The following is a 27,978-nucleotide window of genomic DNA, read 5'->3' as shown; positions in this document are numbered from 1 at the left end:
TGCTTTTTTATCCTTGTAAGTCACTTTCTGTTTCCATGGACAGAAAAACAGGTTAATTTGAAAAAAAAAGAAGTCAAAAGAATACCCATGAAGTAAAAATCCAGTAAAAAAATGTTTTTTAAAAATATTTAAAATTAGACAGAATGATTTAAAAACTTGCAGTTCACGGGGCTAAAGAAGCCTTTTGTCAACCTGGTCCTTTGGACCAACTCTCATCATCCCTTTCAAGCACAGCCAAACATCTGGAGAGCATCAGGTTGGCAAAAACTGAGTCTCGTGCAGCCATTACATGAAAAGCATTTCTGCTTATGTTGCCATTAACTCAGTTTGTCACTCATAAAATTTTTAAATATTAGCAATAATATGATTTGCAGTTTTTGTCCACTGTTTGGTCAAAATATGTTTGTTCTACATTGGCGCTTATCACGTGTAAGCACGTTTACTTTTCATTCATCAAGGTATTTGGGTTTTTAAAAAATTCTTTTGTGGTTATAAAAAATTGTTTGAGAATTGTTTGAGAAGTCTTTTTTAGGTAATTATTTTTTTAAACTCATTTCCTGTTCTTTTGGTTTTTGAGGGTGGGTTACATGCACCTCTCTGTTTCTCCATTTGATCATCATGCTGAGTTAATCTTAGTTGATGGGGGGAAAAAAGACACTTACCTGGTAAAGCAATGTCACCGTACCCAAGTAATGAAAATGGTCTTGAACATAAGCGCACTGCAGAGAATGCCATCCTTGGCACCCTGATTACCACTGGCAACTGCAAAAGAGTGTTTCCAAAATCCCACATAAGTCAATGCCAAATGGCACCGAAGAAAGGAAGCTTCAAAAATTCAGCAGAGCTATTTGCTCAACTGGTTTACATAGAACTTCAGATTATAAAGGACTTGATCTAAGAAAACAGCAACCAAGATACTGAGTGCGTAAAAGATGGCCAAGCATCTAAACCAGAAGGACAATGCATATGGATGACAAACATAGACACCACGCACAAGAGTGTTAAGAAAATGCACCATGTGAAGTGAGGAAAAACAGTGCTGAATTTAAGGGTGGCTGAGGAACAATGATATCCAGGCCCTGGATAAATAAATTTGGAAAGGGAGAGACAAGAGAGTCGAGATTCCCACCAATCCCAAATGCTATTCTTTTTCAGAGGATCTTAAATACAATCCTTACTTTCTCATGAGGAGCTGACCGCCCAGCAGAGGCTTCCACCAAGCTTCCATCATTCTAGGATCAAACCCAAGTCAACAAGCATTTAATACTTTAAAAGAAAGTAGGAAAAAAATGGCTATATTCTGTGAACAGGTTGCACGTAAATATTTAGGGCAAAATTCAGGCCAAGTGCAGCACTTTAGATTCCCTTTGGTTTGAAAGAGTTAAGCACATCTTTCATTATTCCACGTAACGAAAGTCAAAAGGATAGCAAAGTGCTAAACTTTAACTGGATTGTGCGTTAGTGCAAACTCAATACAATAGCAGCTATGAAAACTCAGTATTTAAATTCCTTACATAGCATGAGTATAAATTATGTATTTATCATATGACCATATGCTTACCATTTCACTACTATCCTTTGGACCTGTTGCCACTTCAACCATGATACTTTCTCCACTCTGAAATTTTAAATGGAGCATTGTGATACGGAATCATTCACCTAGCAAGTACATGGGTTTAATTGTTTATATTATTAAACATTCAGAATCTAATGTAATCCTCTTACAATGTATTTTGGCAGTACATTCCTCAGCAACTCCATGTGAAACAGAATGCACGAAAAGAAAACAGAATCGGTTCATGAACCCAAGTGTACAGATTAGTATGAAAGAGATCTAATTTTGTGAAAAGCAGAATTAAGCAAAGTCAACTTCTGCAGAAGTACTGGGTAAATCCTGCTGCAGGTTTAATTTCCAAATAAGCTTGAAACGGTGCAAATTTGATAAAATTTCACCAGATACAGAAGAATCAAAAGCAGACGCCAACACTAGAAAAGGCCGACTAATAATTTGAACTTCTATGTATTAAAAGTAGTTTCAAACATGTGGATATTAACTCTGTTTTCTTTTCAAACATTACTCTCTGTGTTTCGGCAATAAGGCCTCTAAGGCAATTTGGTTGTTGCTTTAAGGCAATCAGAATTCGGAGTCCTGTAGCCTATCTTGCAGGAGATATGCAGAACACAACATTGGGAAGTTATTCTAAGTTTGTGGTATCACAGTGCCACTCAAAGGCTCTAGACTGTACTCTGCAACAGCCAAGGCTTCATGGCCTACTTTAGAATAATCTTAGAATTCACTCTTATTAGAATCCAGGTTTTTAAATTTCTAAAATATTAAAATGCAAGTGATTCACAGTTTTTGCCTCCTATTTTGCCAGGTCTCTCTTCAGGTGCATTTAACTGCCACCTGGATCTCACTACCAAGTGATGCTCAGTTATCCCTCATGTTGGTCTCATTTAGACACAAGGTAAAAACAATTCTCTTTACCCAGATCTTTGAAATGGAACCAACCTTCTACATGGACTTTGTACTGCTTCTGGTTCTGGTATATATTTAAAGTAGATAATTAAATGAGCAAATGAAATGAATTTGAATATGCAAAAGATATTTTTTAAAAAAATATATTTAAGGAACCACAGAAAAGAGGGGGAAGGAAATCAAGCTTTGAAATGTTAAATTGATTGTAAAACTAATGTAATGTATAAACCTGAAAAGTATAAATAAAAACTTTAAAAAATAAAAAATACACTTTAATACGTACAATATTGGTGTGCTTTAATGAAAAAAATAGTTATAAACCTGCATACTTACTTTTGTAAGGTATGGTGTGATGAAGACAAAAAAGACATCATATACAAGAAGGAGACCAAGCAGAATAACACATGACTAGAGAACGAAAAAAAAGTTATTTTTATAAAGCTCATGAGCAATCATTAACACTAACAAAAATAGAACAATCACATCATACTATTTAAATAAACTGGCAACATATGCTTGTAACACTAAACCATCGTTTAAAGCAATGTGTATCAACCAGAACAAACCTGAGTGAAAGCTGGCTTAGCATTATGTATGAACTGTATGGCTAGAACAAACTCATGGCTAGTTGCCAAGAAAGCTCACTAACCCACCATTTCAAAAGTGAAACAAGAATATTTTAAATCATATTTGGTTGGTACCCAACAATAGTCAGGATCCCATGAAAGTAAGATTAAAACACTAGAGAAGTCCTTTCCTTTCCTTCACTCAGGCACGTTAAACTTGTGTCCATAACACTGTCGTAAGTGACTTCTCACAACACTGAGACTTTGGCTTAGTTTGGACACAGTGCTAAACAATGGTTTAGCTAGTGTTAAGAGAACGCATTGAGCACTCCAAGAGCTCCCGCTCCTCTGGCATGGCCACAAGGAGCAAATTGGAAGCTTCCACTGATATTTGAATTAACCACCATTTAGTATGGTTATCAAAGAAAGTTTTAAGTATAAAGGATAAATACAATTCAATACAAGAAACAATATTCAGCTTACACTAGCAATTCTTTTTGAAAACAGAGTTATTTTATCCATAAAATAAAAAATAAAGTAATTTCAAAATGTTTTTTATTTCACTTCTCAAACTTATGTTTAGGACTACAACTTAGAACTAGATATTTTTGTAATGGTAGTTGGTATTCCCATTATTTGAATTACATCCACACATACCTACTGCACATTGCATACCTTGCCACTAGATTTTGAATTTAGTGTATGTTTTTAACATATATTGTCCAGAGGATTGAAAAATAGCTGCAAGCTCGTTCATTCTCTTTTGATTCCCTCTTCCCTTTTAATTTCTTGTTTAGTGCTAACCACAGTTTGTCATTATGGGCTGGATGGAAACACAAATCACTCTTGGCCAATCTGAACATCATGGCAAACTATGGTTAGCACTAAACAAGAAACTGAAAGTGATGGCGTATGAAGAAGAGGATAAACACATGAGCCTACAAGGTCATTTCCAGCCCTCCAAACCACGATTTGAAAAATTGAGCCAGTAGCACTTTAAGAAGAAATTTATGTGGTTTGGGAGCTGTATTTGACACAGTCTACTTCCATCAGATGCTCTAGCCAACCATAGCTTAAGCTGCAAAAATCGACTCAACCTTTTCCGCAGTCCAACACAGCATACACTCTCTAAAACTGGTGTTCTTTGTGTATTTTAGCTAGAATGGAAAGATTACTGTACAGTACCTTAAAGTTGGGCAATTTGAGTGTTTTAATAAAGTTCACGCAAAAAGCAATTCCCAGGATATCTTGCAAAATCCATACCCAGCTAGAACAAAAAAGAATTGTTGCAGTAAAACACAGGGACAAAATAGTGCACATAGGTGAAAGCTGCAATCCTCAACTCACTTATTACAGGGTAAACCCCCTTGAAAAGAATGCAATTAATTTTGGTACAAAAATGTATAGGATTGAGCTGTAAGGCCAGGATTCAAAGAGGCTCATGCAATAGCATCATATACAGTGCTTGTGGACGGGGGAGAGCAGAAGGGGAAAAGAAGACATCTAATGGAAAGGGAGAATGGAAAAGCCTGGCTGTCTATGCAGTCTTTGGACTCTGATCTAAATATTTTGAAGGCAACACAGATTTAGAAAGCAACAAAGTTAGCATTTCTCATCATTTCAATTCTGAATCTGAGGAACTATTCACATACCTATCGTCATTCCGAAACACTGCCCAAACAACAGATGTTGTCATGCATATCAGAGCGAGAAAAACGAGTCTCACTTCGAGGCTACTGTCCCAGCATGGAAACCTAAAAATAAAGCGGGACAATAATATGTTATAAACACAGCAAATAATACATCTAGTTCTCCAACAGATACCAACAAGGGCAGCTTGCCATCTATAGGCATCATCCAGAGCAATTTTCTCTGGGGTTTTTGCATTCCAGTCAAAGTATATTTTGTGTATGAGGAAGTGCCCTAGCTCTAAGGCAGAGGAACTGTTTTCTGCACAGAAAGTCTCAGGTTTGGTCCCCAGCATCTCTAAGTAGGAATGGGAGAGATTATTGTCTGAAACCCTGGACAATCAGTGAGCTGGCAATACTGACCAATGGACTCAATCAGTATATTGCAGCTTCCTCTAATAATAACTTCTAATACTTGCAGAGTGTTCAAAGCACTTCATGTGTATTATCAAGCTGCAACCCTCACAGCAACCCGATAAATATTGTTATCCCGCCCCCATGTTGCAGGTTTGGGTGGGAGGTTGAGGGGAGGAAGAGAAGCAGCTGACGGAATGACTTGCCTAAGGTCACCTAGTGAACTCATGGCAGAGATGAAACAGGAACTTCCTGATTCGTAGCTCAGTCTCTAACCAGACTGAGAAGGAATTGAAAGAAGAAAGAGGTGGCATTATAAAGGTGTTCTGGCAGGCAGATCCAAACATAGAAGATAAGGGGGTGGAGGGCTCTGATGGCAAGGGCAAGGAACCCATGTTGGCTCTGGGAGTTGGAAGGAAGCCAATGAATGAGCTTAAGGAGAAGCATCATGTGATCAAAGTGACATGAAAGGTGAATGGTTTGGCAGTAGAGTAGCATAAAGGGTCCAAGATGAGTCAACAGAAGAAAAGAGAAGGTTGCAGGTTGTCTGGTGAAAGACGGTCAGAAGATGAAGCAGAGTTTCTGCTGAGGGGATAAAGAGAAAAGTTATGAATCTTGGTAATGGACTGAACAGGGAGAGCAAATGAGAGGAATATAATATAAAGCCTAGACTGAATGCCTGTTGAAGGCATATGGTAACACTGGCAATGGATAATGAGAGAAGGGCTTGGGATGAAAGATGATAAATCCAGTCTTTGGCATATTGAGTTTTGGACAATAACATCCAAGAAGAAAACTGATAAGACTGAGGTGTAGGATTGGAGTGAGGAAGTAGAGAGAAAGCTGGGTGTCATGTGCATATAGGAACTACTGATGAGGATTTTGAGAAAAAACAGCAAACAGTTCTTTGAGTCACAGCAAAGAGAAGGAAAACAGGAAATGAGCTTCCACCTACGTGAACACTGAAATAATGATTAGACAGATAGGAAAATAATGTGGTGAGGACAATGTCACAGAGACTTATGGCTTAAAGGAGTCAGGCAGGAGAGAGAAGGGGGGGAAACAGACCATCTGTATCAAGGGCAGAGTAAAGGACAAGAAGAATGATAACTGAACAGAGACTATTAGATTTTGCAGCAAGGAGTGATTTTTCTGGGGGCACCTTCAATGGATTGAAAAGGGTGTAAACTGGGTTGGAGGAAGTCACAAGCACAGTTACGTTTCCGAGCACAATTCAAAGTGTTGGTGTTGGTGTTGACCTTTAAAGCCCTAAACGGCGTCGGTCCAGTATACCTGAAGGAGCGTCTCCACCCCCACCACTCTGCCCGGACACTGAGGTCCAGCGCCGAGGGCCTTCTGGCAGTTCCCTCGCTACGAGAAGCCAAGTTACAGGGAACCAGGCAGAGGGCCTTCTCGGTTGTGGCACCCACCCTGTGGAATGCCCTCCCACCAGAGGTCAAAGAGAACAACAATTACCAGACCTTTAGAAGGCATCTCAAGGCAGCCCTGTTTAGGGAAGCTTTTAATGTTTGATGAATTTCTGTATTTTAATATTTTGTTGGAAGCCGCCCAGAGTGGCTGGGGGAACCCGGCCAGATGGGTGGGGTATAAATAAGATATTATTATTATTATTATTAGAGGAGAGAAAGTCAAGACAGCAGCACACTCCCGGAGTTTGGAGGCAAAGGGGAGAAGAGTGGCAGCTGGAGAGGAAAGGTGGGTTAAGGGATGGATTTTTGAGGAATAGGGAAGACAGGGGCACATTTGCATGCAGGATGAAAGGAGGAAGAGGTGTTGGAGAGGGAGATCTGGAGATTAATTGCATGAAAAAGAGGGGAATAACAGCAGGTTGGGAAACAGAAGGATATGGAATCAGGGGAGCAAGTGGAGATGTGAGAGGATGACAACTGGGTAGTCGACTCATCAAGTGAGACACAAGAGGAAAGCATTCATTTTACAAGCCAAAAGCCTGACCATATAACATAATTTTTCTTAGCCGCAAAGCTATTTAGGAAAGTCATATGGAGTTATGGACTGTACCTGCATTGCCCATAAGGTATTTTTCTAACTATGGCATGAAGACAGTTGAACAGGCTCGATGCAGATGCGAGGCAGAAAACTGTGATGACGACATACACTGGACAAAAAAGGAAAATAAGGATACATTGGATACAAGCTATCAGAAGCATGCCATCACAAATTATTCAAGGGAAAAAATATTGCTCATGCCAAACTGGATGGAATTATTGATGATGCACAATGGAAGACTATGTAGACCACTAGACCAGCAAAGTCTGTATCACGTTTGGGAACATACCCTAAAATAAATATAATGCGGGTGCAGGACACCTGTTCAGATCTCACAAATATCACTCAACTTTACTCCCATGTGCTGGCCAGGTTGCAATAGCAGGGGTGTGTACTGCCCCCTATTATGGGAGTGTCCATTGGCTAAAGCTTTTTGGAACAAAGTGTAAAGAAATTACGGACATTGTGACAGAACCACTGCAAATTATGTCTGAAGACATAAATATGGACATCAGAGCTAAGGCACTTCTAATCTTTTTACCAATGGCTGTGCAGCTTTTGATTGCTCAAAATGGAAAACCTAGAAATTTTGGACCTTGCATTGTGGTAACATTGAATTTAAGAGTTATACAGGGCAAAGCCCTCTTTATGTGGCTTGGTAGAATTTCATTACCGGTAATTATATTAACAATACCAGTCCACAACACCGGTTTTCAGCAGTTACCTATGAAAATCTGGAATTCATGACTGTGCTCTTTCAAATGTTACTTTCCTTTTACAGATTCCTTTGCCTCATTTTCTTCACCTCACTTGTATCACCTAGTATTTTGTTTTTTTATTCTTCGTAATATGGAATGTAACATTGCCTCTTCTGGGATGTTATTACACTTTTACGTCCGTCTACAGTATTTTGATTTATGCTTCTACCATACACAAACACTGAGCATGTTCACTCAAATGTAAACACTTCCACTGAGGTCAACAGGGTTCAGTTCCTAGTAAGTATATCTAGGATTGCAGCCACTGTTGTGTTTATGCATTTTCCTGAGGGAATATGCTTTGCCCTGAAGCCAATCCTGGTTTGGTGTTGCTTTGGGCTGACAGTTGCTTCTCCCCTTCTCTCTCATACTGCTATCTCCTTCCTGTTGTCAGTTTGCATTTCTTAGTGCAGAAAGTATTGATCTGATGTGTAGAGCTATTTCCCATTCTACTTAGTTCAAGAGGGTTCTGGAAGCTTCTCTGTGTGAAAGAAACAAGCAGAAGCTTCGTGATGTTTGGGTTATGCCTTCAGAGCAGCTGAGTGCAGCTGGTTTAAACTGGGTCTGTTATCTCTTTTGTCAAGGTCAAATTAACGATAAAAGAAAGGCCAGAAGGAGCCTGGGTTCCACTTTCTCTTTCTTTCTATCCCTCTCCCTTCTGTTGTGGTGTTCTGTATATACCGGTAATATGCTTAGAGTTAAGGTTCAGACTTACTATAAGTTATTGTCAGTTTAAGTTAAGTCTGCTGCAACTGGATTTCTTATGGGCTGTGCCAATCCTGAATGTATTGGATTTGTGACCATTATGCTCATTTGCCTTCAGTAGCAGCAAAGTTCTGCTGGATGAAATACAATTGCCTCTGGTCTATTTTTGGGGAATCCTAAAACATGTTTTTTCTCTGCTAACTATACATTGGAATCTACTCTGGATCAATATTGAGTAGAATTACATGACACCTGTTGGCTTGACTTTCACTTATGTCATCAATTGAGAGTCAATTGACAGCCTTAGGTAAGCCACACTCTCACAGCCTAAGTTCCCCCCGCAGTCTCTAAACAGGAATAATAATAAATGGTCTGTACTACAACATGCAGGATGCACGTGAAGGAAATCTGGACACTTTAGCTATATACACGTAATGCTGTTACTGCTATGCTCAAATGATGGATTTTTTCTTCATTAGAAGCAGAAGCCAAGTCCCAATTAATTTTGGATTTGGGCATCTCCCTGGTTTTTGCACCTGAATTTCAAAAGCCCATTGACTCAGAGAGATGACCAGAGGCTCGTCAGCAGATTCGTAAATTTGAACATGACCAAAACAATTCCCATTTTCCCAAGGTGGTCTCAGCTCACCATGGAGAGAAAAAACCTGAAGAAAAACTGAGAAAAAAACGAAGTTTGGGGATGCCTGCTTTAGAGGAAAGGTGGGATATATATATATATATATATATATATATATATATATATATATATATATATATGTTGTTTAGTCATTTAGTCATGTCCGCCTTTTCGTGACCCCATGGACCAGAGCATGCCAGGCACTCCTGTCTTCCACTGCCTCCCGCAGTTTGGTCAGACTCATGTTGGTAGCTTCAAGAACACTGTCCTCTGTCATCCCCTTTTCCTTGTGCCCTCAATCTTTCCCAACATCAGGGTCTTTTCCAGGGAGTCTTCTCTTCTCATGAGATGGCCAAAGTATTGGAGCCTCAGCTCCAGGATATATATACTGTATGTGTGTGTGTGTGTGTGTGTGTGTGTGTGTGTGTGTGTGTGTATATATATAGATAGATAGATAGATAGATAGATATAGATATAGTGTCTACTTATTCTATCTATCTATCTATCTATCTATCTATCTATCTATCATCTATCTATCTATCTATCTGCCCCCCCCAACAAGGAAGCTGTAGCTCAGTGGATATTTATTATAAAAATATCCACAGAGCTACAGCCTCCTTGTGGACAAAAGTAGGGAACATGCTTGCATATATAAAACCAAACAGAAGGAGAACAGAAGGAGCATCCTACGGAGAACTAAATAAAGCTATATAAATTCAGTGTTGAATTCAGGCATGGCCCCCAGTTTTCACTGAGTCTGTAAGCTTGAAATTGGGGCTGAACCACTCCAGACTCCTCCAGAAACACTAATAAATAATAAAAATACATCCCTCCCTATAAGAAGTGAAGCGTATCAGGAAAATGTCTCGCTAGAATGTTTTCTTTCTATTTTTATGGGGCATTCAATCATCAAGCCCCCACTTGCAACCTGGACCCAAGCCTACCACCTCAGCAGGAAGCAGTCTTAAGAAGGCATGGCAAGTTCAGAAGGTCAGACCAGAATAAATCCAAAGTCTCCTTACCTAGATATTTGTAGAAGTAGTACATCAAGACTAGCATAATACAACAAATGGCAACAAAGAAAACAGCGGTCATAGGAGTTAAAACCACATTTTCTTCACTATCTGATGAGTTGCTGCTGCTTCCATCATTTGAAGACCGCTTCAGACTCTCTCTGTGAGGGTAAACATAAGCAGTTATAGGCTCTCACTGCATCTTGTTACCATTTTCAACATAGGTCAATATGTGGACATTTCTTTCTGCTATAATGGATAGGCTTTTCTCAACTAAGCAACATTCAGCAAGATTACATCATGGTTCATAGACTGAATATATATTTATCTTATGGCATATGCAGAGCTTAATATTTATTAGTCCATTCATTAGTATTAATATGAACTTAATATCTTTCAGTCAAAAAAGACACCTGCTCTTAGGACTCCCCTATAGGAATGCTTTTCCTAGTTGTTCTGGTGGAGAAATGCCCACAAGAAGCATCAGACTTGAAATTCTGCACAGATTTCCCAGGAAACCTATTATCCTGCTCACAGATAATTCCTTAACAGTCCACGTAGCTTTTTCAATGCCAACAGTATTTTCCAGGCATTGTGCCAAAAGTGTCCCCATGGAGAAAACACTACAAAACAAAAATCAGGTAATTATCAGTTATAGATTTGATGCATATTTATACTGAATAAACATCAAATTAGTGAGATACTGAGATTCCTTTCTGTATTCAGCTCATCTCTAAGGAGTGCACTAAGCAGTGCACTTGGTCCAATCAGACTTTGTAGACCATAATGCTTTTTGGGAGACCTTTAACAAAGCCAGACAAGTCTACCATCAAACTGGGCCTTTTCCACGGGAATGCTTTCAGCACAATGAGTTGTATCCAACTGGCTGTCCTGCTCAGATGGAATTATCCATGAACAGGATACTGGGTTTATTGGGAAATCTGTGTGGTCCATCTTGTTCACTGGATGGCAGCAGCTCTCCAGGGTTTCAGACAGAGGTCTCTCTGAGCTCTACCTGAAGATGCTGGGGGTTGAAGCTTTTGCATGCAAGCAGACGCTCTAACTATTGTCTATTGCCCAGTTGCAAATCTATGGATTTCACCATCTTTTGCTCTTCCCATACAACTTATAGACCAGGACCTTGATCCTCACATATTTTTGTTTGAGAAAAAGAGAGATTCCCACTGGAACTGTTTGAGAGAAAGAGAGAACAAACACACAAACAAACAAAGCAAAATTGTCCCCATAGCAGCAAACTTTTCATATATTAAGGTTAAACCAAGAAAACTTACAGCTCTGCCATTCCACTCCAGTAGCCTCCCAATGCTACAGAGACCACAGCGATTAAAAAGATAACCACCATGCTGAAGTCAAATATGGGGGGAGGTGGTGAATATAATGTCACATTCACGTTATTTCCAAGATCCTGGAAATTATAAAAGCATCAGATTAGAGATGTCTGTTGAAAGGAGATGCTTTACATTTCAATATCTGACCATGATTCTGGGATATTCCGAAACACAGCCTTGCAAGGAAGTCCACTTTCCTTTACCAACCCACTTGCTTACACATGCATATTTTAGTCATTTGTAGCACATCAAATGGCCAGAACAAGAAAAGAGCCAGGGTGGCTCCAGTTTTGAATGAGGAGATGCAGGTTCAAAACCCCATGAAGATCACTGGATGACTTTGAGCCCTGCCAACCTAGCCTACCTCACAAGGTTGTAGAAAGGACATAGTGGAGAAGCAGGGAGAACATGAAAAAAAAGTCAGCAAAGAGAATAAACTCTTCTCCAATGTACAAAAACACTAGCCACCAAGAAGCAATTCTCATTCATGATGTGAATGTAGAAGCCTGCGGCAACAAAACTATTCACAGCTCAATCTTCACCCATCGGCCTGGTTTGCATGTCAGGCTAAGCCAAACCGTGGCTTAACACTGGCATGCAAGCGTGCAGCACCAGGACCATCTCTGGGTGGCCGTGGGCACCCACAAAAATTTTAATAAGAGGTCCGGCCCCCCCTCAGTATTCCGCAGCTAGGCGGGCTCCGTCAGGCCCTCCCCATCATAGTAGCAGGAGGCCCAATGGAGTCTGTCACAGCCTCAGCAGGCCCCTCCAGACCTTTTGGAAGGCATGCCTGGCATTCATCCCCAATAATTTTGCTGCTGCACTTCAATTGTTAGGATCTCTTACTCACAAGTAGGACCCTGGCAGAGACACATGCCCAACTGGCATGTTCCCTCCCTCCTGGTCATTCATTCGGGAGCTTCAAATGGTTTCTTCAGCCCAAACATCACAGCGACTGATGCCAACAGACATCAGCACACTTACGGATCCGCAGTTTGTTCAGTTGCATAACAGAACTCAGTAGCTCAGCATCTGGCTAATCTACGTTTATTTACATATAAACACACACGGAGCACGACAACATGGCTCCCTCTCTCTCTAGCATCAGGCAGCAAAGAGAAAGAACAAAGGACAATAGTTCCACTTCAGGAAACACAGTAACACAAACATCCTGTTTCCGTCATGTCCCACTCTGTGGAATGAAAAACATATACCATCATGCGATATACAACAATCCCATGACTGCAGCACGGGGAATGAATCTCCAACAGCAATGAGCTAAGCCAGATTCATGGTTCAGTTCTCCTGGACAAATCTGTCAGATTGCATTTCTTAGTACTGAAAGTATTGATCTGATGTGTAGAGATCTTTCCTGTTCTGCTTAATTCAATGGGGTTCTGGAAGCTTGTCTGTGTGAAAGAAACAAGTAGAAGCTTCGTGATGTTTGGGTTATGCCTTTAGATAAGCTGAGTGCAGCTGGTTTAAACTGGGTCTGTTATCCTTTCTGTCAAGGTCATGGTGACTATAATGGTAAGACCAGAAGGAGCCTGAACTCACTTTCTCTTTCTATGTCTTTGTTCTGATATGGTGTTCTGTTCTGTATGCTATAGTGTTAAGGTTTAGTCTTATAAGTTATTGTTAAGTTTAAGCTAAGTCTGTTGCAACTGGATTTCTTATGGACTGTGCCAATCCTGAATGTATTGGACTTGTGACCATTCTGCTCATTTGCCTTTAGTAAAGCTCTGCTGGATGAAATTGCCTCTGGTCTATTTTCTGGGAACTCTGCAACGTGTTTAAGTTTTTTCCTTCACACACAGACGACAAAATCATGAGACATAAATCATAGGAGAAACCTTGGTTGCAGCATGTAGTTAGTGTGAAGAGAACTAACTGATGAACCAGGGTTCGGACAACATGTTAAACTAAGCCATACTTTATCACTATTGTATGAAAAGCAGCAACACAAAATGAATAAAATAGGATGCAAAAAAAGAGGATTTCAGCTGCAAGCATAATCTACCATGGCCATTTAATAAGCCAAGTACATCATGCTCCTTCATTCTGGTTGCAAGTGTTCTATTGAAAAATGAGCACACAGTGGTAAAAATTAATGCTGACAAAGACAAACAAAAAAGAGGAAATTTGTCAAGTAACTGTCAGAGAAGAAAATAATGTACAAATATTGTCATTGTATCCAACTAAGTCCTAGACTCATTGAAATAAATGAGTGAGTCATGATCTCTGATTTCAATAGGTCTACCCTGTGTAGGAATGAGTTGAATACAGCCCTTGATTAAGGTGCTTTGTTTTGGACAAAGATATTTTATCCAGCATCTGCTCTTTTATCAGAGCAGATAAAAAACAAGTTAGTGAAGTCAAGACAACATAGCAAAGTATTTTCAGAGACTTCAAAGTACAGTGGTACCTCGGGTTAAGTACCCAATCTGTTCCGGGGTGCCGTTCGCACCCCGAAAAGTACTTAACCCGAGCGGGGCTTCTGTGCATGTGCGCGTGGCGGAACCTGGAAGAAAACACTGTATCTTTGAAATTTACATCCTAGTACCGGTAATCAGAAACTGGGGGGGGGGGGGAGCAAAGGAGATACAATGAGATGCTGCAAAAAGTGTATTTATCTGATTGGATTTCACCTGACCAAGTACTGAAAGAGGGGAGAAGAGGGAAGAAAGATGCGAAAGAGGCCCAGAAGTGAAATCAAAATCTCTCATTTTCAAACCCGTTTCAACTCCCATTTTCCGAAGCAATCCAGAAAAGTACTTACCTCTTTCAAATTAATTATATCTTCATTCCTTACAAGTGCAATTGGGATGGTGATGTTTGCAGTCTTGTTACCATAAGGAGTATCCTAGAAAAAGGACACTCTTAATGCATCTGCTTTACTGAACCAATCCCTACTACTCAAATATTCTGTCTTATCCCTAGGTCCATACTACATATTACTGCAGATTAATATGGCAGATCTGGATCATGGTATGCAACCAGAGCTGTAACTAGGTGATCTAGCCATGGACAAATTAGCTCTTCTTTCTGCCTCTCCTCCAGCCGCCCCCCAACCCATTCAATTCACCCTCTATTTAAAACCACTTCTTATGAGGCAATATTCAATATTTATATTTATGGACATATTTTAAAGCGGATTTTGCACACACCCCATCACCTGCGCCCCTGGTGGGGACCCACCTCACCACCCCCTAGCTACAGCCCTGTATGCAACCAGTCCAGGATGACACTCACCTGAAAAATCAGGTATGCAGCTTGGGGTCAATCTTGGACTCATTGCTGTCTGGAGAGGCACAAGTGCCTGGCAGTGCCCAGGAGTGCTTTTTATGAGTGGCATTTTGTACACCAGCTTTTTATCTGTTGCCATCACCTATATAATATTTTCCCTCTTCAGTTCTCACCATCAATATCAGCAAAAAGGAAAGGGTATTTATGATGGTGGCCACCAAAATACAGAACTCCTTTACAACCGACAGAAGCCTTGCCCCTTCAATCCTAACCCTAGATTAAGATTTGGTAGGGCCCGCAGGAACCGAATAAAATTGGACAAGTTCTGGATTACTGTCAGGTGGCCATCTCAGATTCAAAAAGGGGGGAAACACCACCACCTTAATGAAACCCACAGTAATGTGACAAAAACAACCACCACAATTTAAGCAAAACATTTTTTGTGCAAAAGCAGCCATGTATATTAGAACTTACTATGCCAGTTTTACTGGCAATGAGCAGCATTTTAGCACCGAGTTTCTGAGCAATCTCTGCCTTCTCTACAAAAGTGCAGTTTCCTCTCGACACGACGATTGCTTTGTCCTTGACAGTTTCACGAGTGGCATCCGAGGGACTACAAAGCAATTTGGGGGTCAAGATCTCCAGTCTTGTATACGTCTGAGATGCAAAAGGAAAAGATTTTTTAATATTTAAAATTGGAAGCACAAGAGTGAAGTTGAAAAGCCATTAGCAAAGAAAATGCACTTCCAGACACCTTGGTGGTTTAGTTTAATACAGTCATACCTCATGATATGTCTGCTTCATGTTGCGTCTTTTCAGGTTACGAACGCACCAATCCCAGAAGTCCCGGAATGGGTTACCTCTGGGTTTGGTGCATCCGTAACCTGCGCACATGCGCTAAAACGTGCTTTGCGCATGTGCAGAACCGCTGCATTGCGTCACACATGTGCACAGATGCAGCACTTCATGTTGTGGCCTTTCATGTTGCGAACGGGCCGCCGGAACGGATCCCATTCGCAACATGAGGTACCACTGTATTGTATTTACTGTACCTCTCAGACTGCTAGCATGGGATACTGTTTCTACATGTTTTCCCCACATTAACACTCCTTGCAAGTAGAACTCTAGTCCAGCATCCAGACTAGTCATCTGTTTGCAGCAAGTTTCTTTTACCAGAGGAATATTTGCAACTATTATCTGAAACCATTCTACTACAGTGGTACCTCTACTTACGAATAACTCTACTTACGAATGTTTCTACTTACGAACGGAGCTCCGTCCGCCTTCTTGGATGCGGTTTAGATAGGATTTTTTCTACTTACGAATTTTTAGATAGGGTTGCTTCGACTTACATTTTTTTTCTACTTACGAATGTGCGTTTGGAACGCATTAAATTCGTAAGTAGAGGTACCACTGTATTTCAGGCCTCAAAACCACTTCATTCTCACTACATTTTGTTGCACACATAGATCTAGCCTTACTTCAAGGTACACCCATACCATACATGGCATAGACTAGATGGAAAGATTGTGCCATTAGGATGTGAATGATTGTGACATATTTTTCCAAGGAAAAGTCAATTGATTCTTAGGAAACACAAGAGTATAATTACTTACAACATTCTTTAAGGCACTAGGAAGGGAGGTCCACTCAGAGTTATAATATATGCAGTAGTCCTTTGTTAACTGAGGATTATCGATCTGAATTGCATGCACGATTCCTCGACTGGCGTTGACCTATAATTGAAATTTTTTTCCATTAAACACTTTAAAATACGAATGAAAATGCTGAAAGGGTTTTAGATTATGCAATACCAAATAATTTCTTATAAAAGCATAATACTAGGATCCCAATACTAGGAACACAGTAGGGCCTTTCAGAGCACTTTCATACAGCTCAGATTTCCCTCCAAAACTGAAATATTAATATGTTAAGAACATGGGGAGATGGGACTCTTAACACTGGCAAGTGCTTGAGCTACAAATTAAGAACTATGAAATTTGCACTATGAAATTTGCATAAGCCAAATACCTATACAGTGGTGCCTCGCTAGACGAATTTAATTCGTTCCACGGGTCTTTTCTTATAACGAAAAAATTCGTCTAGCGAATCCCATAGGAATGCATTGAATTGTTTTTTAATTTTTTTTGCCCATAGGAACGCATTAATTGAATTTCAATGCATTCCTATGGGAAACCGCAATTCGCTAGACGAAAACACATTCGTCTAGCGAGGCAACCTCCACTAGAAAAAACCTTTCGTTAAGCGAAAATTTCGTTAAGCAGGGCATTCGTTAAGCGAGGCACCACTGTACTTCATAAACTGATACACGTTAATTTCATTGTTATTATATTTGCTAGCAGTTTTTCTCACAGAGTGACCCAAGGTAACTTACATTAAAACCATTTAACAACATTAAATGGAAACAAAAAAGCATAGTTAAACAGATAAAACACATTGGGGTTTACTGATCCCATCCCACTAAAAGAAGCCCAAATGCCACCATTCTAATTAATAGCCAAAAGCTTGGGTAAAGAGAAAGGTCCTTTCCTAGTGCCTAAAATAGATAAAGATGGTGCCAGGCATGTCTTCCTGGGGAAAGCACTGGAATCCTGAGCTGCATAGGCCTTATAGGTCAAATCTAGTACTCTGAATTGAGCCCAAAAATGAACACTGGTAGCCCAGCACATTTGTTCCAGAATCAGTGTTATATCCTCAGACTGTCCTGCCCCAGTCAACAACTGGCTAGCTGCAATTTCTGAACCGTTTCTACACCAGCTGCAGTTTCTGAACCATTTTCAAAGGCAGCCCAACATATAGTAGTGCGATTGCAGTAGTTCCTCGTTGGGACCATAAAATCATGGATTATTAAGCATGATCTTCATGCACCTATGCTCGTGCCTTGTTGTGAGATGGGAAACCAACCAGCAAGACACAGATAACCAGAGCTTCCCATTATGCATGAACCAGGAACTACTGTTAAGGTCTTCCAAAGAAATATAACTTTAAACCATGCTTTGAAATCCTGGCTTGTTTAGAATCCATTTACCATATTTTCCTGGTCCAAACATTAACAGGAAACTATGATCAACTGCAGCTTCCAGGCTTGCGCAAAGGTGCACGGAACTTGAGCATGCCCTTGTTTCAGAAGTAAGGATTTGATAGGCCAAACACAGCTTGCACAAGAGATGAAATGAAAACAGTACCAACAGTATTAGTGAATGTTCAGATTTCTCAGATTGTACCGTAACAGTATATGTAGTAACAATGCTTACCAAGGATCAATTGCCTCAAACAGATTTGCAGAGTATTTAAAAAGTTTCAGCAAACACTTATTTAAGACTTCAGAATCAAGTGTGAAAACATTCTTATTTCTAGCATTCATCCAAGGACAGAATTACATGTTACAATAAAGAATGTGTGTAATGAAACAGCAACAACTGCTGCTTCTCAGATTAAGTATTCCTCTCAATGGCACTTTTCACTAGAAGCAGCTGCTGCAGCTCAGTGACAGGAAAGCAGCACTCCTGAAACCTTTCACCTACAATTCCCCCCAAATCCTCTCACTCCCAAACAAGATTCCAGACATGCATTTGTGAAGATACACCTAACTTTACAACCCTATAGTGGGGAGGGGTGGGGGGTTGTGGGGAAATGAAGGTTGGGGAAAGGGTTAAGCTTCTCCTCCCACCTCTTCTCCGAATTGTCCCTTTGCACTTATCAAGGATTTTTGACATACAAATCTGATGTAACATAGAATTCTTCCTCAATCCCACTCATGGAAGTACCGGTATGTTAACAGAATGCACTGTGCAGGTCTCTTTACCTCAAAAGGAGTCTACATATCTGAGCAGGAAGCACTTAGATTCATCTGGACAAGTAGATTTTTTAGCAAGCTGCTACTGATGTCACCCCGTGACGGGGTGAGCTCCCGTTGCTTGGTCCCAGCTCCTGCCAACCTAGCAGTTCGAAAGCACATCAAAATGCAAGTACTGTAGATAAATAGGAACCGCTATAGCGGGAAGGTAAACGGCGTTTCCATGTGCTGCTCTGGTTTGCCAGAAGCAGCTTTGTCATGCTGGCCACATGACCTGGAAGCTATACGCCGGCTCCCTTGGCCAATAAAACGAGATGAGCGCCGCAACCCCAGAGTCGTCCGCAACTGGACCTAATGGCTCAGGTGACCTCAGTGGCATGGAGTGCCTTCCATCAGCCTTGGCTCGTAGCCCAAACTGCACTATCCGGATAGGGATAACCGTCTATACCACGGGTGTCAAACACAAGGCCCGGGGGCCAAATCTGGCCCGCCAGACCTCGTCATGTGGCCCGCCGAGCGCCCCAGCCAGCGGGACCCAGCAGCGAGACCTTGCTGCTGAAGCGCCGCGCTGACAAAGCGCCGACAAACAGCTGGGGCGGGGGGGGGGGTTAGAAAGGCGGCCAGAGCAGCGCTGCGTGGAGCGCCCCGAGCCACAGCAGGAGAAGGAGGAGGCAGCTTGCCGGGTCAGCGCCCAGCAGTGCCGCATGGAGAGTCCCGAGCCTCTGGCATGCAGCAGTGCTCTGTAGCACTTTGAATCCTCCTCCTCCTGCCACGGCTCGGCGCCTGGAAACGGCTGCTGCTGCTGCTGCTGAAACACAGATAAAGCACCCAGCAGCGGCGTGTGGAGGAGGAGGAGGATTCAAAGTGCTACAGAGCACTGCTGCGTCCCAGAGGCTCGGGACTCTCTGCACGGCGCTGCCGGGCACCGACCTGGCAAGCCACCGCCTCCGCCTCCTCTTGCCTCACCTCCTCCTCCTCTTGCCGCGGCTCAGCCTCATGAACGTGAGCTCAGCAGTGGCTCAGCCTCACGAATGTGCAACTCTGAGGCTTTACGCACTTCTTCTAAAACGGACACCCGCTGCCTCACGCTGCACGGGAAATGCTTTTTGCCCCTGGGTCCCTTCGCGCTCTTTTCTGGCGCTGAATCAAGGCAGCGACCCCCCCCTTCCCTTTCTTTCTTTCCCTCTCCTTCCTTCTTTATCTCTGTCTTCTCTCCCTCTTTCTTTTTCTTTCCTTCTTTATTCCTTCTTTCCTACTCTTCTTTCTCTCACCTCTTTCCTTCCTCTCTCCCTCCTGCTCCCTCTTTTCTTTCTTCCTTCCTTCCTTCCTTCCTTCCTTCCTTCCTTCCGTCCTTCCCATCTTTCTTCCTCTCCCTCATTCTTATTCTCTCTTTCCCTCTACTTCCTTCCTTCTTTCTCCCTTTCCGTCTTCTCTCCCTCTTTCTTTTTCTTTCCTTCTTTATTCCCTTCCTTATTTCCTATTCTTTCTCTCCCCTCTTTCCTTCCTTCCTCTCTCCCTCCCACTCCCTCTTTTCTTCCTTCCTTCCTTCCTTCCTTCCTTCCTTCCTTCCTTCCTCCCCTCCCCTCCCCTCCCTCTCCCTCTCCTCAGAAACATAGGATGCTGCTTTATACTTCTGGCCCTTAAACCCTGGAACCAGGAGAGCAGCTCCAGTGAGTCAACCTCAGCCGGTCCCTTTGGTGAAGGGTGGTGGCTCACTGGCAGAACATCTGTCCTGCATGCAGAAGGACCCCAGCATCTCCAGGTACTAGTAGCTCTGCAAAGGTCCTGCATGAAACCCTAGCGAGCCTCCACCACCAAGTGCAGTTACCAAAAATCATTTTTCAATAAATTGTACAATAATTGTACATTTGAATATCTACTTGCCATTATTCTGACTATGTTTCTGCTTTCAGAGCTAGTTATTACTTACATTATTACAAAAAACGGTAATAATTGAATGCAGTGACAATAATTTATGATAATAAAGAGTGGACACATAGTCCTACAGATACAACCGGCCCTTTGAGGGTGACCAAACTGCTGTTGCGGCCCCCGATGAATTTGAGTTTGACACCCCTGGTCTATACTCTAGTAATGTCTAGGTTAGATTTCTGTATCTTGTTATATGTGGGCTGCCTCTGAAGATGGTTCTGAAACTTCAGTGGCCAGGTTGCTCTCCGGGGCAAGATGGTTTGAGCAAAGAACACCAATCCTGGCCCAACTGCACTGGCTTCCAATTTCTGGGCCCAAATCAAAGTGCTACTTTTAACCTAGAGCCAGTGTGGTGTAGTGGTTAAGAGCGGTAGACTCGTAATCTGGGGAACCGGGTTCGCATCTTCGCTGCTCCACATGCAGCTGCTGGGTGACCTTGGGCTAGTCACAATTCTTTGAAGTCTCTCAGCCCCACTCACCTCACAGAGTGTTTGTTGTGGTTGAGGAAGGGAAAGGAGAATGTTAGCCGCTTTGAGACTCCTTAAGAGTCGGACACGACTAAACAACAACAACAAAGGGTAGTGAAAAAGCGGGATATCAAATCCAAACTCTTCTTTTTAAATGACTCAGGACCACAATACATCAAGGACCACTTCTCCCCATATGAACCAACTTCTCCCCATATGAACTTCTCCCCATATGAACCAACCTGGACCCTACAATCATCAACTGAGGTCCTTGTTCATTGCTGCACAAGAGGTCCAGCTGGTGGCAATATGAGAACGGGTCTTTCCTGCGTTGGCTCCTCACTTGTAGAATGCTCTCCCCAGTGAGACTTGCCTGGCACCTTCATTACACATCTTTAGATGCCAGGTGAATACATTCTTCTTTCCCAAGTCTTTGGCTAAGTAAACAATCTATGTCTTTTTAAAGTGTGTGTGGTGTTATTGTTATTACCTTATGTATTTTTGTGTTTTTACACTGTAAACTGCAGTGCAATCCTCAGCTGAAAGGTGCTGCAGAAATCGGAACTAACTAACAAATAAATCATTTATTTTAAACCGCATTGTTGTTGTTGTTTAGTCATATAGTCGTGTCCGACTCTTCGTGACCCCATGGACCAGAGCACGCCAGGCACTCCTGTCTTGCACTGCCTCCCGCATTAGTGAGTGCAAATACAAGTTTAGGCCTGGTAATAATCTAAGAGCCATTCCATCACATTAATAACACAACCTGGGTGCAGATAAAGTCTCTGGCATCATTCTCAATGCCTGCAGTTACTAAAGGCAGGGAGCAAGTTTAGCTCCCAAACCTAATGGTGCAAATTGCACCCTTTGACTTTCCCTCACAAAACTGAAAGCAGGGAAAAGGGCTTTAAGCACTTTTCTAAGGGTAAAAAAAAACTTGACCCGCATCCTGGACTTGCGGTTATCCTGACAGCCGCTGAATGAGATTATGCCAGGATGTGTGTACATACACACACACTACCCTACACATCTACAGCAAACCTGTACACAGACCCATCATTACCTCCTGGAATCTATGACATATTCAAGCCCTACCTACTAGAACTGGAAGCATTTTGTGAATTCATAGGAACAGCCAGGTTAAAAAAAAATCCACACCATCTCCCATCAGATCTCAGTGGTTCCCAACGTGGGGCACACATCCCACAGAGGGACAATTTGATTTTTAGGGGGGCAATTCAAGAATGAGTTATTAACAGTGAATGGCCTTTTAGGCTTCCTCCACCACGTGACTAGGAGCTCGCTTTTGGAATAATAAAAATAATATGTCACACGGGGGGGGGTGGCAATCAGGATTGTAGAGATGCTTAGGTGGGGCATGGCCAAAAAAAAAGGTTGGGAACCACGGATTCTAATTCCACATTCAGTTCCCAATCCGGTGCTCCTGGAGGAGGGAGGGAGGGAAGCCGGGAGCGCCGGCAATGGCCAAGGTACCGGTTTGCTTCCTCATCCCGACCTACCAATAGCCATGGAGGTTTCTTTTCTTTTCTCTCTTTCTCTCTCTCCCCCCCCCCCCGATCTACCCACAGCCATTAAGTTTCGTTAGTCCCGGACTGTGATTCTGTTTACGTGGCAAAGCATTTTAGAAGAACCCGGTATCGCAAACGCACACACGGGATCGATCCCCTGCCTCTAAGAAACGCCCCTCGCTAGGAAAGCTTCCCCGGTTTCCCTCAGGAAGCCGCCCCGACCGCCCCCCCCCGGAGGGGGCATGCCACGACCGGCGCCCGGTGCTTCGGAGGCCCGCTTCCGGGCCCAGGCAAACCCCTTACCAGCGGGAGGAGCAGGCCCCAAAGGGCGGCCCGGAGCAGCCGGGCGGCCCCCATCCTCCTTCCTCGACTCCTCGCCGCCGCTGGAAACGGGTCTTCTTCCCTCGCAGCACCTTCCGGCCCTTCTCCCCCGCGACTCTCTTTCTCTTTAACTCACAAATCCCGACCCAAACGAAATCACGCCCCGGTTTCTCTCGCCGTATCCGCGAGGGGCGGACGGCCAGCCTCCTCTTCGCCGTCGAGCTGCTCCGCTTCTCCTTTCGTTTCGCCCGGCCGTCTTGAAGCAGCGAGTCCCAACGGGTGGCCTTTTTCTGGGCGGGATTTCGCCGCGGGGAGAGGCGGCCCGCGCGGAGCGCCTGAGGGGAAGCCCAAGATGTCTCCAAGGTCTCTCTCGGGCAGCCCTCGAGGCCTTTGGGCACCGCGGGGGAAAGAGACGGCTGCTTATTTTTGAGGCCCCGGGGGTTGGGGGCTGCCGGGTAGGGGAATGGGGCGAGTTTGAGCGGCCGACGGTTCTCTGAGCATATTCAGAATTCCTCGCGGGGTTCCTGCGCCTGTTTCTGAGTTTCCCAAAAGCCGAAACAAAACACGCCTAATACCGAAGTGTCTCTTCCCTTTCGCTTAGTAAAGGAAACAAGGCGGCACTAGGTGTATGGCTCCATATGAAACCTCTCCAGAGCAATTTCACAATTTAAAAACACTTGAAATTCTCTCTTTTTTCCTCCCCCACCTCCCCGTATTTTCTTACCTTACAAGCCCAGCTGAGCTCCCTTTTGGGAGGAGTGGGGCATGAGATGTTTAAAATTTAAAGAGTTTATTATTATTCAAAAAGCCCGAGGATGTCTTTTAGTCTTTGTTTTAATAGTGTCTTTTAGTGTAACATCTCCCCCTCCCCCCCCAAAAAATTATATTGGACAGAAAGAATGCATGTTCTGCTGAGGCTAGTAAAACTCATAATATTTGGTAATCATGCGCTCAATGTCACCCTTTTTGGATGCATGTGACATTCCAGGTTGCCTGACATTTGCCCCAGGTGTGGTCCTGCCCTACTGGAATCTACTAACATCCAGTGGATTTATATCAGGGCTCCTCAAACTTTTTCAGCAGGGAGCTGGTCCACTATCCGTCAGACCTTGTCGGGGGGCTAGACTATTTTTTGGGGGGGGATGAATGAGGGACAATGAGCAGCGCACGAAAGGGCTCAGGAGAGGGACTGCCTTAAATGGCGGCCGTTTGAGAGGGGTACTCATCCAACCGCGGCTCCTGTGTCTTGCGAGGGAGAGGGAGGGAGGGAGAGGGAAAGAACACGTCCACTGGCGATCCACATGGAGGTTCCTGGACTGTCCGCAGGCCGGATTTAAAAGGCAATTGGGCCTGATCCGGCCCACGGGCCTTAGTTTGCCGACCCATGATTTATATGGTACACAGGTTACACAGTCAAATGTTACATTTGAAATCATTGCTCCAAGCATGAGTTTAGAGACAGGAAGAAGACATGTTATGATTTACCATGTTTGTGTAGGTGATTCTGGGTGTAAAGGTAAAGGACCCCTGAATGGTTAAGTCCAGTCAAAGGTGACTATGGGTTTGTGGCACTCATCTCCGCTTTCAGGCCGAGGGAGCCGGTATTTGTCCACAGACAGCTTTCCAGGTACTGTGGCCAGCATGACAACTGCTTCTGGCGCAACGGGACACAGTGACGGAAGCCAGAGCGCACGGAAACGCCGTTTACCTTCCCACAACCTATTTATCTACTTGCATGGTGTGATTTCAAACTGCTAGGTTGGCAGGAGCTGGGACAGTGCAACAGGGACTCACTCTGTCACGGGGGTTCGAACCGCCGACCTTCTGATCGACAAGCCGTAGAGGCTCAGTGTTTTAGACCAGGTGTATGGGGTGGGGGGGACATATTGTGCTCCTTCTAGGGTAGTTTGTTTACCTTTCATCTCCATCCTGCACTTGGCTCTCACCTATGGCTGTCAGCATGTCTAAAGTGTGGAAAGTAGTGTCAGACATTCAGATAAGATGTCCACAGGTGTATTGCAGGTTTCAGGTTGCACCCAACTCTCGTGGGAAAAAGAAAACAATGATTTGAGCCTTCATGTCTACACACATTAAAAACTAGCTCCATTCTGCCTCTATTTTCAGGCAGAACACACAGGTTCCTTTGATACGTGAATAAGCAGTTCCCATATAGTCAGAGGTAGAGATCAACTCTACTAAAGTCGGCTGTGTTTCACCTATGGATGCAGAATGCCGTTAACAGCTGGTTGCTAGGTTTGCAGACAGGATCAACTATTATGTGTTCTTCCAAAAGACCTGGGTACAACAAACCTGTACCTGAAAGGGCCTCATTTGAATATCTGATACCTACTCTCAGATTACTTGAAAAGACTTCTCTTCCCCCCTCATTGTGTTTTCAGCCATCTAGCCTGATAAATTCTGGCGCACTCAAAAATGTGCACATTGTTTTGTTTGAAATCTTGGTTAGTCCAATAAAGGAATTGCCCTCATTGGTGTAGCCCCCCCTAGAGCAAGCAAATCCTAATTCCTACTTGCCTCTGCCCTAGAACAAGTAAATCAATGAAAAAACTGATGTTCTGCCTCCTAACAAATCCTGGCTACGCCCGGTATTTTTACATGAGTACATGGGGCCTGCCTGGTATTTTTATATGAGTACAGGTGAAACTCGGAAAATTAGAATATCGTGAAAAAGTGCATTTATTTCAGTAACACAATTTAAAAGGTGAAACCAATATATGAGATAGATGCATGACATGCAAAGCAAGATATGCCAAGCCTTTATTTGTTGTAATTGTATTATTTGTTGTTAGGCAGGTCAATTATAAATGGAATGTAATTAATGAAAGTGCTACTTCTAAGCAGGCATGATTAGGATGCATAGTTAGAATACTTTGGTCAGGTTGTTTCCTCTCCAGCTGCCTAAATGGGAAAAATATTCCTGGTTTTGTTTAAAGTATCTGAAATTCTATCAAGCAAAATTGTACTCTTCCCCATACCTCTATGCATCTTGCTATGCCATTCAACAGTACTAAGAGAGTAGGGCTGCTATAGGGACCACAGTGTTGCCAATACATAAAATGTTGAGTATATATAGTAGGAATACATGTTTTAACATGAAGGTAGTTCCTGCCACAGTTAGCTTTACAAGAACAGGGAGCAAGTCCTCATCGTTTAAGACTACAGTTAGCCTGATTCCACTCAGCATGCTGTACAATATAGAGAGGATATCATAAAGATAGCAACTCAATGCTATGGTATCATACAAAGAAATACAAAGGGTGTCCTAAAGCTACAAAGTGCCTTTTAAGCCAACTATTCTGTGAGCAATTATTGAAGACAAAGCTCTCCAGTACTAACACTTAACTAGGCAACATAACAGATTCGTTGACATTAAGAGTCATTCTTATAAAATTTTCAGAAGCTTTTGTTGATCTTGCAAAACTGTCACCAGAAAGGTCTTAAAGACTTTTGTGGTTGTTGTTCAGTTGTTTAGTCGTGTCCAACTCTTCGTGACCCCATGGACCAGAGCACACCAGGCACTCCTGTCTTCCACTGCTTCCCGCAGTTTGGTCAGACTCATGTTGGTAGCTTCGAGAACACTGTCCAACCATCTCGTCCTCTGCCGTTCCCTTCTCCTTGTGCCCTCAATCTTTCCCAGCATCCGGGTCTTTTCCAGGGAGTCTTCTCTTCTCATGAGGTGGCCAAATTTTTGGAGCCTCAGCTTCACGATCTGTCCTTCCAGTGAGCACTCAGAGCTGATTTCCTTCAGAATGGATATGTTTGATCTTCTTGTAGTCCATGGGACTCTCAAGAGTCTCCACCAGCACCATAATTCAAAAGCATCAATTCTTCGGCGATCAGCCTTCTTTATGGTCCAGCTCTCACTTCCATACATCACTACTGGAAAACCATAGCTTTAACTATACGGACCTTTGTCGGCAAGGTGATGTCTCTGCTTTTAAAGATGCTGTCTAGGTTTTCTCCCAATAGGCAGGCGTCTTTTAATTTCATGACTGCTGTCACCATCTGCAGTGATAATGGAACCAAAGAAAGTAAAATCTCTCACTACCTCAGAAGTATAACTACTTCAGAAGTTATAACATAAAAGCAGCTTCTGAACAAGGAATAGCCAGGGTCTATAGTATATGGGGATATTTTGTCTTATCATTCAATACCAAACAGAGTTGATTTAATGCAAGCGCTTGAGTAAAAGCTATCAGCTGTATTTTAGACAGACAGCATATTTTACCAAATCCATTTTACTTTGCATAATGAAATATATTTGAGGTGCTACAAAGCAAGGAACAACATTTAGGAACAAACTCACAGCCAAGTCTTCTAAACCAGCCACTCCTCTAAACACTGTAGTTTTCCTAAAATGAAGGTTAAAATGTGGTATGCACTCCTTATATAGGCACATAGATTATCCTGTTTTCACCTCTATTTCCTCTGGTTTATCACCACTGCATTCTGTTTTGTTTTCCTCTAGGTGGAGCCCTTCTCACATACTGTTATGGCTCATTTGCTGAGGCATATTTACTTGCCCACCTACGTAGCAGTTCAAAAGCACATCAAAGTGCAAGTAGATAAATAGGTACCGCTCTGGCGGGAAGGTAAACAGCGTTTCTGTGCGCTGCTCTGGTCCGCCAGAAGCAGCTGTCATGCTGGCCACATGACCCGGAAGCTGTCTGCGGACAAACGCTGGCTCCCTCAGCCTATAGAGAGCTGAGGGCCGCAACCCCAGAGTCAGACACGACTGGACCTGATGGTCAGGGGCCCCTTTACCTTTACCTATTTTTCATTAAGGTTTCGAACCTATATGATAGCGGTCACTTAGATGTCTATAGTTATTTTGAGCACCAATATAAATTAGTGTTTACAAGCTTGCATAGTTGCAATATGCCCCCAGTCTTGCGAGGTACTACAAGAGATCCAAATTTTTGTTCATGAGGAATATATAGGGACTATTTGTGTTCCCATCACCACTCAAGATTGACCTGTGAAAGGAATAAACTAATCACAATTAAACAGTCCACATCTGGGTTTGCATTGCAGCATTTTATGGTGAGGTAGATTGTGTGTGTGTATG

At 42.8% G+C, this 27,978-nt stretch overlaps 1 protein-coding gene across 2 annotated transcripts in view; it reads right to left on the bottom strand.

Moving 5' to 3' along the window:
* The window catches only part of SPPL2A (signal peptide peptidase like 2A), a 37,090-nt gene extending 13,648 nt beyond the window's left edge, over window positions 1-23,442 (bottom strand). The window contains exons 1-13 of one of the 2 annotated variants that reach the window (XM_035131169.2): window positions 22,872-23,442; window positions 16,440-16,559; window positions 15,298-15,480; window positions 14,357-14,440; window positions 11,521-11,654; window positions 10,238-10,389; window positions 7,128-7,224; window positions 4,698-4,799; window positions 4,231-4,312; window positions 2,813-2,887; window positions 1,562-1,618; window positions 1,179-1,232; window positions 663-762 (exon numbers count right to left, since the gene is read on the bottom strand). In XM_035131169.2, the coding sequence (XP_034987060.1) occupies window positions 663-762; window positions 1,179-1,232; window positions 1,562-1,618; window positions 2,813-2,887; window positions 4,231-4,312; window positions 4,698-4,799; window positions 7,128-7,224; window positions 10,238-10,389; window positions 11,521-11,654; window positions 14,357-14,440; window positions 15,298-15,480; window positions 16,440-16,559; window positions 22,872-22,925 (1,294 nt within the window). In that variant the 5' untranslated portion in view covers window positions 22,926-23,442. The remainder of the gene's footprint in view (window positions 1-662; window positions 763-1,178; window positions 1,233-1,561; window positions 1,619-2,812; window positions 2,888-4,230; window positions 4,313-4,697; window positions 4,800-7,127; window positions 7,225-10,237; window positions 10,390-11,520; window positions 11,655-14,356; window positions 14,441-15,297; window positions 15,481-16,439; window positions 16,560-22,871) is intronic. The other variant, XM_035131170.2, reaches the window with a different exon arrangement.
* Between the last annotated feature and the right edge of the window lie 4,536 nt (window positions 23,443-27,978).

The sequence above is a fragment of the Zootoca vivipara genome, chromosome 14 (assembly GCF_963506605.1).
Source record: "Zootoca vivipara chromosome 14, rZooViv1.1, whole genome shotgun sequence".
NCBI lineage: Eukaryota > Metazoa > Chordata > Lepidosauria > Squamata > Lacertidae > Zootoca > Zootoca vivipara.
The sequence above is the reverse complement of the archived record's forward strand: the minus strand, read 5'-3'. Positions and strand labels throughout refer to the sequence as shown.